General features: G+C 45.4%; 1 protein-coding gene and 1 long non-coding RNA gene across 2 annotated transcripts in view; one reads left to right on the top strand and one right to left on the bottom strand.

Annotated features, from left to right (window-relative positions):
- LOC137504852 (phospholipase B1, membrane-associated-like) overlaps window positions 1-18661 on the bottom strand; it is a 171032-nt gene that overhangs the window by 22481 nt on the left and 129890 nt on the right. Inside the window, exons 38-47 of the mRNA XM_068233444.1 lie at window positions 14129-14210; window positions 12111-12215; window positions 9849-9944; window positions 7563-7634; window positions 5330-5407; window positions 4799-4862; window positions 2803-2861; window positions 2614-2681; window positions 2071-2114; window positions 508-607 (exon numbers count right to left, since the gene is read on the bottom strand). Coding sequence (XP_068089545.1) covers window positions 508-607; window positions 2071-2114; window positions 2614-2681; window positions 2803-2861; window positions 4799-4862; window positions 5330-5407; window positions 7563-7634; window positions 9849-9944; window positions 12111-12215; window positions 14129-14210 — 768 coding nt within the window. The remainder of the gene's footprint in view (window positions 1-507; window positions 608-2070; window positions 2115-2613; window positions 2682-2802; window positions 2862-4798; window positions 4863-5329; window positions 5408-7562; window positions 7635-9848; window positions 9945-12110; window positions 12216-14128; window positions 14211-18661) is intronic.
- On the top strand, window positions 16983-17461 carry LOC137570964 (uncharacterized). The gene is made up of 3 exons (XR_011031257.1): window positions 16983-17088; window positions 17209-17260; window positions 17382-17461. It is a non-coding gene; the product is annotated as an uncharacterized lncRNA (long non-coding RNA).

Below are 18661 nucleotides of genomic sequence, written 5' to 3'. Positions count from 1 at the left end.
AACACACAAATGATCTCTTGAGATTCAAAAGAAAGGCTGTATACAGCCTGCTTGTGTATGAATGTATTTTCTATGTGTGGATATACTGTACATCAACCTACTTCCTGTTTTGGTGGCCATTTTGTTTGTTTATAAACAAACTTTTTAAAACTGTTTTTAACCACTTTTAATGCGGCGGGGAGCGGCGAAATTGTGACAGAGGGTAATAGGAGATGTCCCCTAACGCACTGGTATGTTTACTTTTGTGCGATTTTAACAATACAGATTCTCTTTAACAGTAAAAAAAACGTAACAGTATACAAACAATGATGTAAACTGTTGATTAGCCATAGATCTATAAGCCAAATTCAAAACTTCAAAAAGATTTACCGAAGTTCATTGAATTTGACCCTATAAGAGAAATCCTCAGCCACTCAACAGAAGTGAGAGAAATATTTTACAGCTTTCCTCCAAAAAGCCAAAATGGATCGATCTCTGAAGTAGAAGGTGGATTTCCTGGAGACTTACTCTGCCTTTGCCCCACTGACAGCGAAATTAAACATCTGGTTGGCTGTTCCAATTCCCGTGGAGAATCCCTTTATATTTGGATTGAACTTCTTCAAGATATCTAAAAAAAAACAAAATAAAAAGTAATTTACCACAAGGTTGTATTGTGGTATGTTAGTTTTTGGCCTCCTTGGGACAGATCAGGTCACTTTGGCGCCATGAATGATCAGCACTAGGGATGGTCAAGGAGATGTAAATAATTTCGAGTGGATTCAGGACTATGCAAATTTTATATGCACATTAATGCTTTTTGAAAATTGACCAATCAAATTTTACTTTAGCAGGATTTGATTGGTTCATGTTCAAGCTGCATAAATTTGCATACAAAATTTGCATAATGCGGATCAAATTGAAATTATTTGCTTCTCATTGACCATCCCTAATTAGCAGGCATCTAATAGATGCCTGTGCTATTTATCAGTAATCGGGCACCCATCTGTGATTTAAGCACCTGATGTGCATAGCAGCCAATTGGCTACGAGCAACTTCAACCATTAATTACTATCAGTCATTATATAAGGTTATATAACGGTAGGTCAGGATATTTTAGGGCACTACCAGGAAGAAGGAAGGGGGATTGGGTTAGGCATTAGGTGGGAGTGTTATGCATCTACATGGGGTAAGAAATAGAAGTATACAAGCGCTCTATAACCCCAGTCTCTGACACCAATCAGGATCTGTATATTCAAGTGGCAGCCGGAGAACACCACTCCACCATGGATAAACAATATGCAGCACACAATCCTCAGCACTTGCTCCCACTCAAACAAATGACAAACCGATGACTGTCACCACAGTAACGAAACAGTATGTTCAGTATATTGGTTAAGGTAATCCAAATTTATTCAGAACACACATAAGTTAACATTGGTTACAATACTTACATTGTGGGTCCCTGTGACAAGTTACAAAATGCAATAAATCACAATGTTTCACACGTATAATTACCCAGTCTCCAATCCCGACTGGTTTCGGCATTCTGCCGTCGTCAGGGATGATTCATGTGTGAAACGTGATTTATTGTGTATTGTACATGCGCGTTATATGCTTGTCACAGGGACCCACAATGTGAATATTGGAAACGCTGATAGCCTGTGTGTGTTCTGAATAAATCTGGACAACCTTGACAAGTATACTGAATATACTTTTTGGTTCGTGGGGTGATGGATCACCGGTTTATCATTTGTTTGAGCGCCTGATGACTGCAGGCTCATAAGCATTGACGTGACTATTGGGAGCAAGTGCTGAGAATTGTGTGTTGTATCTACAGGGGAGGTTAGGAACCTACGGGAAGGGGGTGGGTTAGACGTTAGGTGGGAGGTTAGATATCTACAGGGGGGTTATGGTTAAGAATTAAATGGAAGGGTTAAGCACCTATGGAGGGAGGGGAGGTGGGAGGTGGCGTTAGGATTAGGCATTAGGTAGGAAAGGTTAGGGTTAAGCACCTACAGGGGGAAGTTAGGGTTAATAGGGAAGTACCACCGCTGAGTGGATTAACATGTTAATGATCTCTGGCAGACTCACTGGGTACGGTTGTGATGGTGCCCAAAGTTTCATCTCCTCCAATACTGAAAAGGTAAAGAGAAAAAAAAATGTTACAACAAACTCAATATACACACCGTGCACCTTTTATTTATCAATTATTTTAAGTAAACTGCATTTAAAGACGCACTGTAGTGACATATAGTAAAATACAGTAAATTATTCAGGATACCAACTTTTATGGTAATTATCCTGGTTTCAGCATCAGAAACACTTCCTGTATCTATATATATATATATATATATATATATATATATATATATATACATATATATATATATACATATATATATATATATATATATATATATATATATATATATATATATATATATATATATATATATATATATATATATATATATATATATATAGTTGTATATTGAATTTAGCTCCACCCTCTCTGTCACAAAGAGCATTCTGGGAGACCAGGTATTTCTGTGGCCCGTGTGATCTTTATAGAAACGAGGCAGACTGAAAACCTTTCACAGATGTCAGTATAAAAATGATGATGACCCCTCTCACCTCCAAGAGACACCTCTCCACTCTGTTCCCACATCTAAGATGGACGTCGCTCTGGCACCAAAGGCAGCCTGAAAACACAATACATGCAGTAAAATGTTAGGTACGTTGAACTTTTGAGGGTGAAGAGGACGTATATCACTTGAACACTGTTGCATTACACATAATCTAGGATCTCACACCGATACATACCGTCAGGGAGTCTCCCAGCGCGGCCACCACTTTGATGTCCCCTGGGCGGAGCTTGTGGGCTGAAAGAAAGTTAAGGACAGCATTAGTCAGTTCGCAAGGCTGATCATGATAGAGCTCTGTGTAAGTATAAAAGTGAGAGGATGAATGATTCTCCTGTGTTCTTATTTTAGGAGGAGAGTCCTGATTTTCTGATACCAAAAGAAGGCATTGCTTAGTGAGAAGAGGACCGGTTTGCTTCTATGGCCTCGATTCATAAAGCATTCCCGCATGCGGGAATGCAGAAAACGGCACACTTTACCGACCACACAGCAAGATCTGTATTCATAAAGGCTTTTCCGTATGAAAAGCAGACATTCGCGAGCAAAGTGATAAATCACCGCCTTGCGCGGTGATTATCACAGCAAAAGTAACAAGTGGTCAATTCATAAAAATTAGAGGTAGCGGTATGCGGACGGGTATTACCGCTACCTCTGATGTGGCGAGAAGCGTGCGGAATCCGTTGCAGTGAATGGGACAGACCTCCCAAGCAGCTGCAGAGAGAACACCGCACAGAGGGATTCCGCCTGCTTCTCCGGCTTCCGCATGCGTAGGACAGCCTAACGCCTGCCTACAGCGGAGTATCTCCGCACGCCTGTCACAACAGGCAACATTTTTATGAATTACCACCCTGAAGGCGGAAATACCGACAGCGGTGTTTCCCCGCTCGACTTTCCCCGCTCGCAGGCACTTTTATGAATCGAGGCCTATGTAAGCGTTTTAGGAAGCGATAAGAATATGTAAAATGCAGGGCATAAAGTGCAAGTGAATTTGTATTGGAATCAGGCCTGGATTTACCTCACAGGAGCCTATAGGCACAGATGTCCCGGCACCTTAGACTTTACCCTCCATCAACCTACAAACCCCAGCTGAACCGCACCGCAAGTGTGCTGGCTGACCTCATTATTAAGTATCTAGAGGTGCCCCTGACAGAAGGGAGATCTCGTCAGTGGAAGGCCAAGAGCTTGGTAACCTCTCATTCACATTATCATCAGGACTCTGAATAGGGAAGGAGGGAGAGAGGCGCTCGGAGAGGGGAGTGAGCCGCCTTTCCATCATCAGGTGCCTATAGGCACGTGCCTACAGTGCCTTATGGTAAAACCCTGATTGGAATTGATTATCTATTACTGTGAATGCTGTGTGTAACTACAATCACACAACTACAGGCCTCTCAGCAACCTTAACTATGATCTTATATGACACACAGGTGAAGATGCATTGTAAATTATAATACATTGCATTAAAACTTAGCCAGAACTAAAGCTTTAAAGGCAACCTGAAGGTGAAGGTTTATGGAGACTGCCATATTTATTTCCTTTTAAACAAGATCAGTGGTCTGCAGTCCTGTTGATCTCTCTGGCATCTGTAGTGTCTGAATCACACACCTGAAACCAGTATGACTTCAGTAAGAGCACCTGATCTGTATGCTTTTTTTTCAGGGTCTACGGCTAAAAGTATTAGAGGCAGAGAAACAGCAGGACTGCCGGGCAATCTGCATTGTTAGAAATTAAATAAATATCCCTTTCACTTCAGGTTCTCTTTAAATATATAAATACTATTTCCGACTGCCCTCCTTCATTTACAAGCTAGAAGCTCAGCAGTGGCAGTATATGGTAGAATAGCACAGTGATTACGAGGAAGAGTATGGGGTGGCCTAACGTACAACTTTTGGAATTCATTTGCTATGATGATTTTATCCTTGAAGTACGGTAGTGTTGCACTGTGTAGCAAAACTCATGACGACGAGTCATGTGATCACTGTGATTATGTGATACAGTTATAAGGTTGTGAGTTGTAGTCACTTCCTGCTTGGGCTCACACAGGGAACAGAAGCAACACATGATATTAACCAGCCAACCAGAACATTACAACCCTGACCAGGCATACCACGTGCTTCTGCAAGAGTTCTTATGCACCTCAGTGACTACTGTTAGGCTGCTGAGGTAACTAGTTCTCTCACCTGATGTTGGCACGCTATTAGAGATCGCCATAACGCTGTGGCATTCCAAGTCACTGCCCCAATTCTGCATCACATAAAAACGAGAGTTATTTTAGACTTTGGACCACATTTTACATTCCAGCTGCAGACAGAGATCTAACTATACCATCTGATATTTAGAAAACAGAACATTTATCCAAGCAAATAGTGACCATTGAATGGCCACAGTACATTCAACAATGGTAATCATTCAAGACAAGAGGCTCTAGACCAGTGATGGCTAACCTTGGCACCCCAGCTGTGACAAAACTACAAATCCCATCATGCCTCTGCTCCCCCCCCCCCCCGAGTTATGCTTAGAGCTGTCGGAGTGTTGCAATGCCTCATGGGACTTGTAGTTCCACCACAGCTGGAGTGCCAAGGTTAGCCATCACTGGTCTAGACTAATAAGTGCCTTTACAAGTGTTCATCCATTTGTGCGGATATTCATGTTTTTTGTTCTAATAAATGAAGAGGTGCCATCGGAAAAAGAGTAGGTAGCAGTATTATTACGGTGATTGGTGGTGGAGTTGGCGGTGAAGGAGGATAGGTGAAGTTGCTGTTCTTATACGTTCTCAGGTATGGCTGTGCCTGCAGGAGAAAAGGAAGATAATAAATACAGAAAAAAGTTGCTTACAAGTGCGTTTTTTCTACTGTAATGACCCCTCAGATCAAGCAACAAATGGCACTGAGATATCAATCAACAAATGGCACTGAGATATCCATCAACAAATGGCACTGAGATATCCAACAAATGCCACTGAGATATCACTAAACATATGCCGCTGAAATACCAATCAACAAATGCCACTGAGATATCACTAAACATGTTCCACTGAGATATCGCTAAATATGTTCCACTGAGATACCAATCAACAAATGCCACTGAGATACCAATCAACAAATGCCACTGAGATATCACTAAACATATGCCACTGAGATACCAATCAACAAATGCCACTGAGATACCAATCAACAAATGGCACCAAGATATCAAGCAACCAGTGCCACTGAGATATCCATCAAAAAATAGCACTGAGATATCACTAAACCTGTGCCCCTGAGATACCACACAACAAATGGCACTGAGATATCACTAAACAAATGCCACTGAGATATCACTAAACAAATGCCACTGAGATATCACTAAACAAATGGCACTGAGATATCACTAAACAAATGCTATTGAAATATCACTAAACATGTGCCACTGTAATACCAATCAACAAATGCCACCGAGATACCAATCAACAAATTCCTCTGACAAATCAAGCAACCAACCAGTGCCACTGAGATATCCATCAAGAAATGACACTGAGATATCCATCAAGAAATGCCACTGAGATATCAATTAACACATGACACTAAGATATCAATCAACATATGGCACTGAGGGGGACATTTATCAAGAGTGTCTGAGACAAAATATTAGTAGGTTTTTAGAAATCCATGCAGAACTGTCTCAGACATCCTAAGAAATCACTAAATAGTGCAGATTTCTTCTTAAACTGTTAGGAATAGGGAGAGTTAGGAAGGTCTCTCAGACAGTGCAGTGTGTGAGGGGAATTGCTGTTGCTGAGGTAACCAATACATCTGCTGTTTTGCATCAATGCCCAGTACTGGAAGGGTTAAGCACAGAACAGCTTCACAGGACACCTGGCAGCAGGGTGCAGGAGCCCTTCACAAATCATGCCTAGCCTGCACTCAGATATACCATAAGGCAATCTAGGCACGTGCCTACAGGCGCTTGATGATGGAAAAGTGGCTCACTCCCCTCCCCAAGCGCCTTCCTCCCTCCTTCCCTATGCAGAGTCCTGATACTTACCCAGCTCTCAGCATTCCACTGACCATATCTCCCTTTAGTCAGGGGCACCTCTAGCTACTTAATATTGAGGTTCCTCTAGCTGCTACCTAATACTTGGGGGCACCTCTAGCTACTTAATATTGAGGGTACTTCTAGATACCTAATTCTAAGGGGCACCTGTAGCTACCTATGATGGGCAAGGGAAGTAAGGCAGAAGTGACAGCTTGGACAGCCAGCACACTTTCGGTGCAGTTTGGTTGGGGTTTGTAGGTTCATGGAGGGTGATGTCTAGGGTGCTGGACGTCTGTGCCTACATGCTCTTGTGAGGTAAATCTGGACCTGCCTGCACTGCTGCACTATTAAGCAGTTCTTAATCTGCGACAGTTTAGGGATGGATTTGCACTTTCCTTAACTGTAGTGCAGCTCTAGAAATCCACACTAAACAGCCACAATTATGTAGGATTTGAAAAGTTTCTTATTATAATGCAAAACCGTTCTTCTGCTGGTTAGAACAGTTTAAGAAGAAAAAAAACTGTTGGTAATGCTTTGATAAATCTGGCCATGAGATACCAATCAATAAATGCGACTGAAATATCACTAAACATGTTCCACTGAGATATCGATCAACAAATGGCACTAAGGTATCGATAGACATGATAAACTTGTGTGCTGGAGTTTATTCTAGTTCTTGTTTTTGAAACGGCCTAAATGAATAGTAATAAGTAATGGTGGGTGATTGCAGGAAGAAGCAGTGGTAGCTCTACCATCTTCAAAAAACCCTGGTGTGTTATTCTGCGGGCAGAGGAATAATTATGAGTAGGTGAGATACGGCCACAGCCACGCTACCGGTCAGCTACAAGTATACAAATATTAGAGCAGTATTATCCCATATTTATGGGGTAGTCAATCATTCTGTAAATAACTTAGACATGCAACTCTTACGGAGGTTGGGCACTTCAGCGGAATATCGGCTTGGAAGTCCAGAGTGTCTGTTTTGAATCCAAGAGGCTCAAGCTTAAAAAAAAATTTTTTTATCAGCACTGATAATGATGAGATTTTACAAGACAAGACATTATAGGGTGGTACATTCACAGTCAACACCTAACCTTAACCCTTACCTCTTTCTAACCTTCCTACCACACATTTGGCTAACACTAGCTTAAGTTGCTGCTCCACAGGTGGGGAAGCCCAGGCTGCTATTGGCTAACACTATGCAGGTTACCCCAATAAGATCTGCTCCCCAGGTGTGGTGGTCCAGGGGTTCCCATTGGCTTACATTATATGGCTTGTCGCAATGAGATCTTCTCCCTGGATGTGGGCGCCAGGCTCCCATTGGCTACCATTATACAGCTTGCCTCAATGAGATTTGCTCCCTGGGTGTGGCAGTCCAGGCTCTAATTGGCTAACATTATACAGCTTGCCCCAATGAGATCTGCTCCCTGGGTGTGGCCGTCCACGTTCTAATTGGCTAACGTTACACGGCTTGCCCCAATACGATCTGCTCCCTGGGTGTGGCCGTCCACGTTCTAATTGGCTAACGTTATACGGCTTGCCCCAATGAGATCTACTCCCTGGGTGTGGCCGTCCACGTTCTAATTGGCTAACGTTATATGGCTTGCCCCAATGAGATCTACTCCCTGGGTGTGGCCGTCCACGTTCTAATTGGCTAACGTTATACGGCTTGCCCCAATGAGATCTGCTCCCTGGATGTGGGGGTCCAGGCTCCCATTGGCTAACATTATACAACTTGGCTAAATGAGATCTGCTCCCCGGGTGTGGCAGTCCAGGCTCTAATTGGCTAACGTTATATGGCTTGCCCCAATGAGATCTGCTCCCTGGGTGTGGCAGTCCAGGCTCTAATTGGCTAACATTATACAGCTTGCCTTGCCCCAATGAGATCTGCTCCCTGGGTGTGACCGTCCACGTTCTAATTGGCTAACGTTATACGGCTTGCCCCAATGAGATCTGCTCCCTGGGTGTGGCCGTCCACGTTCTAATTGGCTAACGTTGAACGGCTTTCCCCAATAAGATCTGCTCCCTGGGTGTGGCAGTCCAGGCTCTAATTGGCTAACGTTATAAGGCTTGCCCCAATGAGATCTGCTCCCTGGATGTGAGGGTCCAGGCTCCCATTGGCTACCATTATACAGCTTGCCTCAATGAGATCTGCTCCCCGGGTGTGGCAGTCCAGGCTCTAATTGGCTAACGTTATATGGCTTGCCCCAATGAGATCTGCTCCCTGGGTGTGTCCGTCCACATTCTAATTGGCTAACGTTATACGGCTTGCCCCAATGAGATCTACTCCCTGGGTGTGGCCGTCCACGTTCTAATTGGCTAACGTTATACGGCTTGCCCCAATGAGATCTGCTTCCTGGATGTGAGGGTCCAGGCTCCCATTGGCTAACATTATACAGCTTGCCTCAATGAGATCTGCTCCCTGGGTGTGGCAGTCCAGGCTCTAATTGGCTAACGTTATAGGGCTTGCCCCAATGAGATCTGCTCCCCGGGTGTGGCAGTCCAGGCTCTAATTGGCTAACGTTATACGGCTTGCCCCAATGAGATCTGCTCCCTGGGTGTGGCAGTCCAGGCTCTAATTGGCTAACGTTTTACAGCTTGCCCCAATGAGATCTGCTCCCTGGGTGTGGCAGTCCAGGCTCTAATTGGTTAACGTTATACAGCTTGCCCCAATGAGATCTGCTCCCTGGGTGTGGCAGTCCATGCTCTAATTGGCTAACACTATACAGCTTGCCTCAATGAGATATGCTCCCCGGGTGTGGCAGTCCAGGCTCTAATTGGCTAACGTTATATGGCTTGCCCCAATGAGATCTGCTCCCCGGGTGTGGCAGTCCAGGCTCTAATTGGCTAACGTTATATGGCTTGCCACAATGAGATCTGCTCCCTGGGTGTGGCAGTCCAGGCTCTAATTGGCTAACATTATACAGCTTGCCTCAATGAGATCTGCTCCCCGGGTGTGGCAGTCCAGGCTCTAATTGGCTAATGTTATATGGCTTGCCCCAATGAGATCTGCTCCCTGGGTGTGGCAGTCCAGGCTCCCATTGGCTAACATTATACAGCTTGCCCCAATAAGATTTGCTCCCTTGATGTGGTTGTCCAGGCTCTAATTGGCTAACGTTATACAGCTTGCCCCAATGAGTTTCATAAGTGCTGTTGGGAATCGAATTATTAATGGATTCCCAGAATATATATCTATTATTGTTTTATATACATTACCATGTTGTTCCAGAGTAGCCGGGCCAGCTGGGCCTGACCCTTCTGACTGATGTGGAAACAGTCTGGAGCGAAGTACGAGACATCCATGACCCCAGTCTACAGATAAAAAAAACAGGCCGTCAACTATTCTGCTCCATGGAGCTGACGAAATGGTTTTATGATCAGATTAAAGAATGAAAGGAAATAGTTTCCTTGAGCAATAACTCCTTCATATGTATTCCTTTTTCCCCTTCCCAATGTGGTCATAGCAATGTCTCATATCACTCTCAAGGATGAACTTATTCCTTTTTTGCACATAGCCCAACTTTCTTGCAGCTCTCTTTCGATATGCAGCACCCCCTCCTATTCCTTGTGCAGCTCCCTCTCCAGGGGTGTGACTAGAAGTCAACAGGTCCCCCTGCAAGAATTTGAGCGGGCCCCCTACCCCCTCCCCTGGGGCCCACCCAGGGACGTTTTGTGGGGGGGCAGGAATCGGCGGGGAGGGGGGGGGGGCAGTCTCCCCCCTCACCTCGGGCTCTTCCCTCTGCGCGCTCCCCTGCTGCATCTATCATCAGTGGAAGCAGCGGCGGCAGCTATACATACCTCCATTCACCGCCGGAGATCTCCGATTTGTAAGAGCTTCACATTACTTCCTGTTTTAACAGGAAGTAGTGTGAGGCTCTTACAGATCGGAGACCTCCGGCGGTAAATGGAGGTATATTTAGCTGCCGCCGCTGCCACTGATGATAGATACAGGAAAGGAGAGCGTAGAGGGTGAGGGGGGGGACTGTCCCCTCTCCCCGCCAATGTGCAGTGCTCTCCCCTTATGCTGTGACCCCTCCTGCCCCCCCCCCCCCGCGGGTGCAGGTGCTGATTCCCCTATTGTTACGCCCCTGTCCCTCTCCCATGTCTAACATTCATGTACTCCAGCCCCCCTTCAGTTATACACGGCTGGGCAGCAGCTCCCTGTTTCTATAGGTTACTCTTTACCTGCAACCACTGTATTCCATTGGAAGCCTCTCCTTCCATTTGCAGCAATCCCTCTTCCATTTCCAACCACCCCTTGGCCACCTTCCACCCAATGCTCGGGCCTTGTGGCCTTTCCAGAAATCCAGCCCCGATCACTATCATACAAGGTGCAGTGCATACAGTCCATGGGCACACAGATGTATAGCAAACTAGTAGCTACCAAATTGATGCAAATGATACCCAAATGTATGCAGCCTGCAAACGGAGCAATCAAATGCAGCTGCATACCTGCATAAAATTAACATAACAGTTTGTATCAATTTGCATATTATTAATCGAAACTGAGGGATGGTCCATGAGGTACATATAATTTCTGGCTTGCATGCAAATTGAATGCAAATTGTATGTGGCTTGGAACTGGGACAGTCAAATTTAACAGGAAGTGCATTTGGATTAGCCCAATTCCAAGCTGCATACAATTTGCATGAGATTAACATGCAAGCCAGTAATTATTTGCACCTTTCTAGAAGAGTTATACATTCCTGTTCCTAGACTATCTAAGCCACAGAGCAGGCACGTCGCTCCGGGGTTTGATCCAGGGCACCACCCCTGTTGCCATGGTGCCCCAGATACATTCTGTTCGTGTGCCCCGTAAGCCTCTTGTTTTTAAAAATGGTGCCGGTGCAAGTTGCCATGGCACCGGCGCCGCTCTATTATGGGAGCTCCCTCCCCACGCAGTGTGCCCGCTCCAGGTCCCCACTCATGCCTCTCATGATCAGACCTCAGACCGTGGCGACTTGAAAAGGCAGAGCAGGGCGCCCACTACCCGTACACAGGTACACTTCAAATGTGGAAGTGATTTCACTAGTCACTTCCTGCATGTGAACTGTACCGGGTAATGTGCGTCCTGCTCTGCCTTCCCCAGTCGCCACAATCTGAAGTCTGTAGTGCTGCCTGCAACTAGCCCTCCCTCCAAGCAAAGCCCCAGCAAAGCAAAGTCCTCAGCCCAGCAAAGCAAAGACCCCGGGCCCAGTCCAGCCTAGCAAAGCCCCAGCAAAGTAATGCCCCCGGGCTCCAGACCAGCAAAGCAAAGCCCCCGGGCCCAGCAAAGCAAAGAACCAGGGCCCCAGCCCAGCCTAGCAAAGCCCCCAGCAAAGTAAAGCCCCTGGGCCCAGCAAAGCAAAGCCCCCAGCCCAGCCTAGCCTAGCCCCCAGCAAAGCAGAGCCCCCAGCCAAGGCAAAGCACCCAGGCCTAGCAAAGCAAATGAATGTTGCTGCATCTATGATTGTGACAGACATAGAGCACGCAGCTTACTTGGAGATATGGGAACTGGGTGTGGCTAAAAAATGGCTGCAGAACCACTGTGAAGTCGTCTTTTGTGTTGTATCTTCCGGTGTTGATCAGATCCTCCAGACCTTTCTAGAATAAGGCAGAAATATGAGAAGGTGTTATTTATGTTTAGTATTGCTTTGTGTAGTTACACAATGTCAGGGCCGTCACTGCACCTGCCCCTTCACTCTATGATGATTTATACCCTTCCCAGCACTTTTAGATAATGTTATGTATTCACTTATCATTCTGATGGCCATCAGACTATATTCAATTCACTTTTTCTCCTAAGTTAATTCTTCATCTTCTGTTAAAGCCCTTTGCAGCTGAAAAAGTACCAAAAAGTGGGTTGAAAAAGAGCCTCCCTCTTCTTAGGAAGAATATGTAACTTTTTTCCTCGGGGTGGTTACAGGTATGCTTTTAAGTAAACCAGAGACGTCAAAGTCTAAAGATTTGATACTTACCCGGGGCTTCCTCCAGCCCCATAAGCTCGCCTGAGTCCCACACCGTCCTCCCGCGGTCTGCCATTCAGCCGTGATCAGCCCCAGTAACAGGCTCAGTCGGGGTCTTCTGGCAGAAGGCCACAACTGACCCGACTGAGCCTGTTACCGAGACAGAACGGCAGACTGCAGCAGGACGGTGTGGGACTCAAATGAGCTTATGGGGCTGGAGGAAGCCCTGGGTAAGTATCGCATCTTCAGACTTTGACGTCTCTGGTACACTTTAAGTTATGTACAGTATATTTGACGTTCTTATTAGAAGCACATAGTGTAAGGTAGACGGACAATGTATATCTCAACTATACAAATTGTGTGCATGAAAAAGGGGCACAATGAAATTTGGCCGAACAATTTCGGCTAGTAGTTTATTGGTAAAATTGACCAATATTCTACGTTTTAAAAGTTATCATAGTAAAATATCAGAACAACACGTACGCGATGCTCTGCTCTGCTGATCCCATTCACTCTAGTGAATGGGTCAGCATTGCAATTCTTGAAAAATGCATGGAGCAGTGCATATGATGGGTATGGTAGAAGGGCTGTCTATGCCCTTCTACCATTCTTGCGTGTCGCACACCATACAAGTTGCCAAAAAGCACGCGGCAGCGCGTATAGTCTAAATGAGACCTTACACTTAAAAATATCCCACAGACCTAACCTTAACCATTCTCCCTAATGCCTAACCCTTAAAACACACCCTAAAAAATATCCCACAGACCTAACCTTAACCATTCTCCCTAATGCCTAACCCTTAAAACACACCCTATGCCTAACCTTAACTAACCCCCATGCCTAACCCTTAAAGTGGTCTGAAACTCCGACATAACATTGAATAAAAATGTGTTTTCCTACTTTTTATTACTCATACAGTTATCATATTTGCTTTTGTGCACAAGTAATATTGTCTGTTTACAAATTACAAGTTTCCAAAGTGTAGTTTGTCTTGCCCTGGAACCTGCCATTGCATTTTATTCAAACTGTTTTTTATTATATATTAACATCTTCTGAGCTGTTTGTGTGCTTGAAGCACAGAGAGCTTCACGGAGAGCTCCTTATCACTTGTTGCACTGTACTTACACATGTATCAACGTTGGAATGCAAACAAAGATACTGTTATCTCCAGTTTGGATGCAGATTTGAAGCTGAATAGCAGGACAAAGTGCTTTGTTTAACCATTTCAGTGATATTCTGCTAAAACAAAAATTCTGGGATAGTAGATTTCAAGCTGTGAGGAATCTTTTAGAGCAAAGTAGAAATGCTGACTTTCAGACCACTTTAAGAACACACCCCCTCCTTGACTAATCACAACCATAATTCCACTGCTATTAAGATAATTTTGGGGAGTAAACATAAGCATCATTATGAATAGTGACTATAGTGTGAAATTTGCTATTTATCAGATGCCCAAATTTCACACTATAGCTGCCAAGTTTCTAACCATAGCCGGCACCCAAATTTCCGGCTTTGGTACAAATCATGCAATGCACCATCGCGGTACCACACCTGATAAGCAACGTTAGTATCCCTTAAGACCTGCAGCTCCTCCGTACCATTGTGGGCGTTCATCAGACAGGGGCACATCATCCTGCACAACAACACAAAACATAATTATATACAGTATACTGTTGTGTTTATACAGTAGCCACATAGCTACCCTAATGCATCAAATAGCCCTATAATGCTCTAAGCAGTGTAATACACAGTACATGGACGTAATAATCACCCTGCAACCTCTGCCATCCTCCACCCTCACCCCAAGCACAAGTGCAGCCAATTCGAAAAAAAATCTCTGTTTGCTCACAAAAACCATCCCTGCCACCTCCTCCCACCATGCAAAGTACAGTAGAGGAAGCGTCTGTAATTTTTTCCTGCTTCCAGATTCTGCTTCACAGCACTCTCTGCTGTCATTCGACAGCTCCTGATCACGTGACCCTCATGGGGTTTGGGAACCAAGGGACACCATGCTATCATTTTTGCAGGGGAGCCCTATTAAAGTGAACTTCCGGACTAAAAATCTACTCAGCACAACTGAAAAGGCTTGGTGTTTCTTTAACAGTTTCACAGCATCAGAACTTTGTTTTTCTTACCAAAGCATCATTTTTAGCTGCATTTTTACCTAAGCTCCACCCATCAAAGAAAACAGCCCGGGCTTTTTTCCCCTGATGTTGTGTAGAGCATGATGGGATTTCCTATGTTGTTATTCACGTTGCCTAGCAACTGTGAGAGGTGCTCAGGACACAGAACAGTTGAAACTGTATCATGCTCCCTGTCACTTCCTTTCAAGCAAAAAGATGGCTGCCATCATGAAATCCAACATTTGTCTGTTCTTTTAAAACAGGGTGGGTAAGAGATTATATTTCCTATCTATTTTAATTAACATAACTAATGTAACTTAATGACAGTATGCAGGGCCGGCCCTAGACTTTTTGCCGCCTGAGGCAAAATGAGAAAAAAATCGCCGCCGCCGCCGACCTCCCCCCCCCCCCGCGGGGGGGGGGGGGGGGGCGCCAAGCTGGAGGGGTAGCTGGCAGAAAGGGGGTATTGGGCCTAGCGGTGGGGAGGGGGGTCGGACCCCCCCCTCCCTCGCCTGGGTCCCCCGATCTGCGCTCCTCCTCCAGCGTTACTAGCCTGCATATAATGAAGAGGCAACGGGCGGGGGAATCACTCACCTCTTCCGCGTTCCATCGTGCGCTCCACTGACGTCACTTCCTGCAAGGCCGTCCACTTACAATACAGTGGGCGGCATTGCCGGAAGTGACGTCAGTGGAGCCACGATGGAACGCGGAAGAGGTGAGTGATTCCCCCGCCCGTTGCCTCTTCATTATATGCAGGCTAGTAACGCTGGAGGAGGAGCGCAGATCGGGGGACCCAGGCGAGGGAGGGGGGGGTCCGACCCCCCTCCCCACCGCTAGGCCCAATACCCCCTTTCTGCCAGCTACCCCTCCAGCTCGGCGGGCGGGCGGGCCGGCCGGCCCAGCATGCATGGACGGCCGGGTGCCGCTCCCCCACATCTGCCGCCTGAGGCAAATGTTTCACCCCGCCTCATGAGCGGGCCGGCCCTGTACAGAGGTATGAACCTCCAAACTTAACATTGTTATTTATTGGATTTACAGTTTTGTGTTCAAAATTATTCAACCCCCACTGAAATCGAGTGTTTTGGCCAGTTTGACACTGATTTTGATCATTTCATTCATCTTGTTTACAATTAAATCAAAGAGGCACTTGTAAGACAGACAAATATAGCATAACATTTACAGGTCCTTCTCAAAAAATTAGCATATTGTGATAAAGTTCATTATTTTCTGTAATGTACTGATAAACATTAGACTTTCATATATTTTAGATTCATTACACACAACTGAAGTAGTTCAAGCCTTTTATTGTTTTAATATTGATGATTTTGGCATACAGCTCATGAAAACCCAAATTTCTATCTCAAAAAATTAGCATATCATGAAAAGGTTCTCTAAACGAGCTATTAACCTAATCGTCTGAATCAACTAATTAACTCTAAACACCTGCAAAAGATTACTGAGGCTTTTAAAAACTCCCAGCCTGGTTCATTACTCAAAACCGCAATCATGGGTAAGACTGCCGACCTGACTGCTGTCCAGAAGGCCATCATTGACACCCTCAAGCAAGAGGGTAAGACACAGAAAGAAATTTCTGAACGAATAGGCTGTCCCGCGCCACTCCTCAACGAGCCTCCGTTCGCCCGCCGCCAGCTAGTTTTGCTTTCGCCGCCGGGCCACTGCGCCTGCGCGGCTCTGGCCACGCGTATCCTTTCTTCGCGTTCCCCGCTATTGCAGAGGGGAACGCGAAGAAAGGCTACGCTTGGCCAGAGCCGCGCTGGCATCGATTTACAAGTCGGGGTACGGGACCGAGCGGCGGCGGGGGAACGGAGACTGGTTGAGGAGCGGCATGGGACAGGACAGGTGCTGGGGGCTTGGGGAAGCCCCAGGGAAGTGAAACAATGTGTTTATTATCAATCTACCGTTCTGCTTTAAGTCGGCACAAAATAAGGTAAAATGTTAGCGCAAATGAACGTGAAATTTATGTGAAATTAGGAATGACTACAATTACAGACAAAATGAATTAGTATTTTTCCAGAAATTTTGCATTACGATTCTGCATCGTTATTGCGAATTTCCATGCGAAATGACTTCCATACAAAACGTGTGCTCATCACTAAACAGCTCTAATAAAGAATTTTACCTGCAAGCTGGAGTGATGATCATCTCATCCACCATCTCTAGTCGTTAGATGTTACCAGCTTTTCTAATGAAAGCAGCATGGTGGACATAGTCCATGACTCATCTCTGCATTGTGAAATCTTCACCTCTTATCTTCGCAGATATTCTTCTGGAGTTCAACCCATTTCTCACTGGATACTCTACAGAAACCGGCAGTGAGGAAGCCTACAACTCCTTCTTCAACCGGGCCGTTCCTGGGGCCAAAGCCTTGTAAGACCTTCTGACTTTATTATAAAAATAAACAGAGGTTAACGTGAACCTGTCATTCATGCACAAGACTTCCTTCTCTTCATAAATAACAATTTTACTTCTTTCCCCGTTACTCCCCAGGGATATGCCTACACAAGTCAGGACGCTGATCGATGAGATGAAGAATGACAAGGTGGTCTATTGGCAGCTGTACAGCAAGGCTCTGTCTGCTGTGATTGGCTGATTCACAACCTGCTCTCACAACTTTCCATTTTTCAGTCATCTAAATAAAATGTTTACCTTCCTTTTTGCAGAGAATCAAATTCAACAGCGACTGGAAAGTTATCACAATGTTCATCGGTGTGAATGACCTCTGTGCAGTGTGTTCTGACAGCGTAAGTTGGTAGTCTAGTGTGTGTGTGTGTGTGTATTAAAAAATAAAATCGCCTACTGACGAATATGGGGTGAATTGGTACCTGTTGGGTACTGACTGTGTAAGTCAGATGTTTCCACGCTGTATTTGTACGGTTCTTGCTCCACCAACTGGTCAGAGGAGTGGCCAGCGATGTATACAAAAAACATGAACACACTGCTCTGTTTCACGCAATCTCTTGCACATTCATGCTTTCACTGCCGCTCCTTTGGTGTGTGGACCTAAATTTTAAACTTTGACTGACTATTGACTATTAAAGGAAACCTTTAAGGAGGGCAAAAAATCAGCTTAACTTACCTGGGGCTTCGTACAGCACCCTGGAGTCATCCTGTGCCTGCGCTGTCCTTCCGAGTCCCTCCAGCCAGCAGCATTGACCCCCGCAAAGCTGGCCAGCCACGTGCCTCCTCACCTGCGCAGTATGAGAAAATCGCTACTGAGGATGCACAGAACGCTCCCGGGGAGCGAGAGCAGGGTGCGCTCGGGTCCAAGCATGCGCAGTAGCCTTTGACTGGTCTAGACCAGCCAGCTTTAAGGGGGTCAGCACTGCTCACTGGAGGGTCTTGAAGAACGGCGCGGGCACAGGATGACTCCAGGCCTGCAAGACACCCCAGGTTAGTTAAACTGATTTTTGTTTTTTGGCTAAATAACCCTTTATACAGTAGGACCACTATCATAAAAAAAATGTAAAATTTAAAATGCTCATGTATAAGAAGTGCATTTTTCCTAGAGTAAAATGCACTATAAATGTATTTTCTCCTAGGTTGCTGTCGCTTACAGAAAGCAGTAAAGATCAGACAAGTTTTGGACTGGAAGATTCTTAGTATTTCCTTTATTCTTTACAAAAGCCCTCCCTGGAAATGATTTGTACAAAGATGCCGGCTGGCCTCCCTACTCGCCTGCACACTATTTTGGCAGTTAGCAGTGGTGTAGGTAAGGAGCTATGGGCCCCAGTGCGAGTTTTACATGGGACCCCCCAGACACTCTATGCATAACAATTGATACGGCGCACCAAAACCTGCCAAGGACCACTACAGTGTCAGAGGTGCAAGAAAGGGATGGGGAACAGCATGTTAATTATTACTACAATTCAAAGCATCTATAGAAGTGAATATTTCCAGCACAGCACCAATAGAGAGCTAATACTGCAGTTGAGGGAGGGCC

Source organism: Hyperolius riggenbachi, chromosome 4 (genome assembly GCF_040937935.1).
Source record: "Hyperolius riggenbachi isolate aHypRig1 chromosome 4, aHypRig1.pri, whole genome shotgun sequence".
In the NCBI taxonomy this organism is placed as follows: Eukaryota; Metazoa; Chordata; class Amphibia; order Anura; family Hyperoliidae; genus Hyperolius; species Hyperolius riggenbachi.
This window is presented reverse-complemented; position numbering and strand designations above follow the sequence as displayed.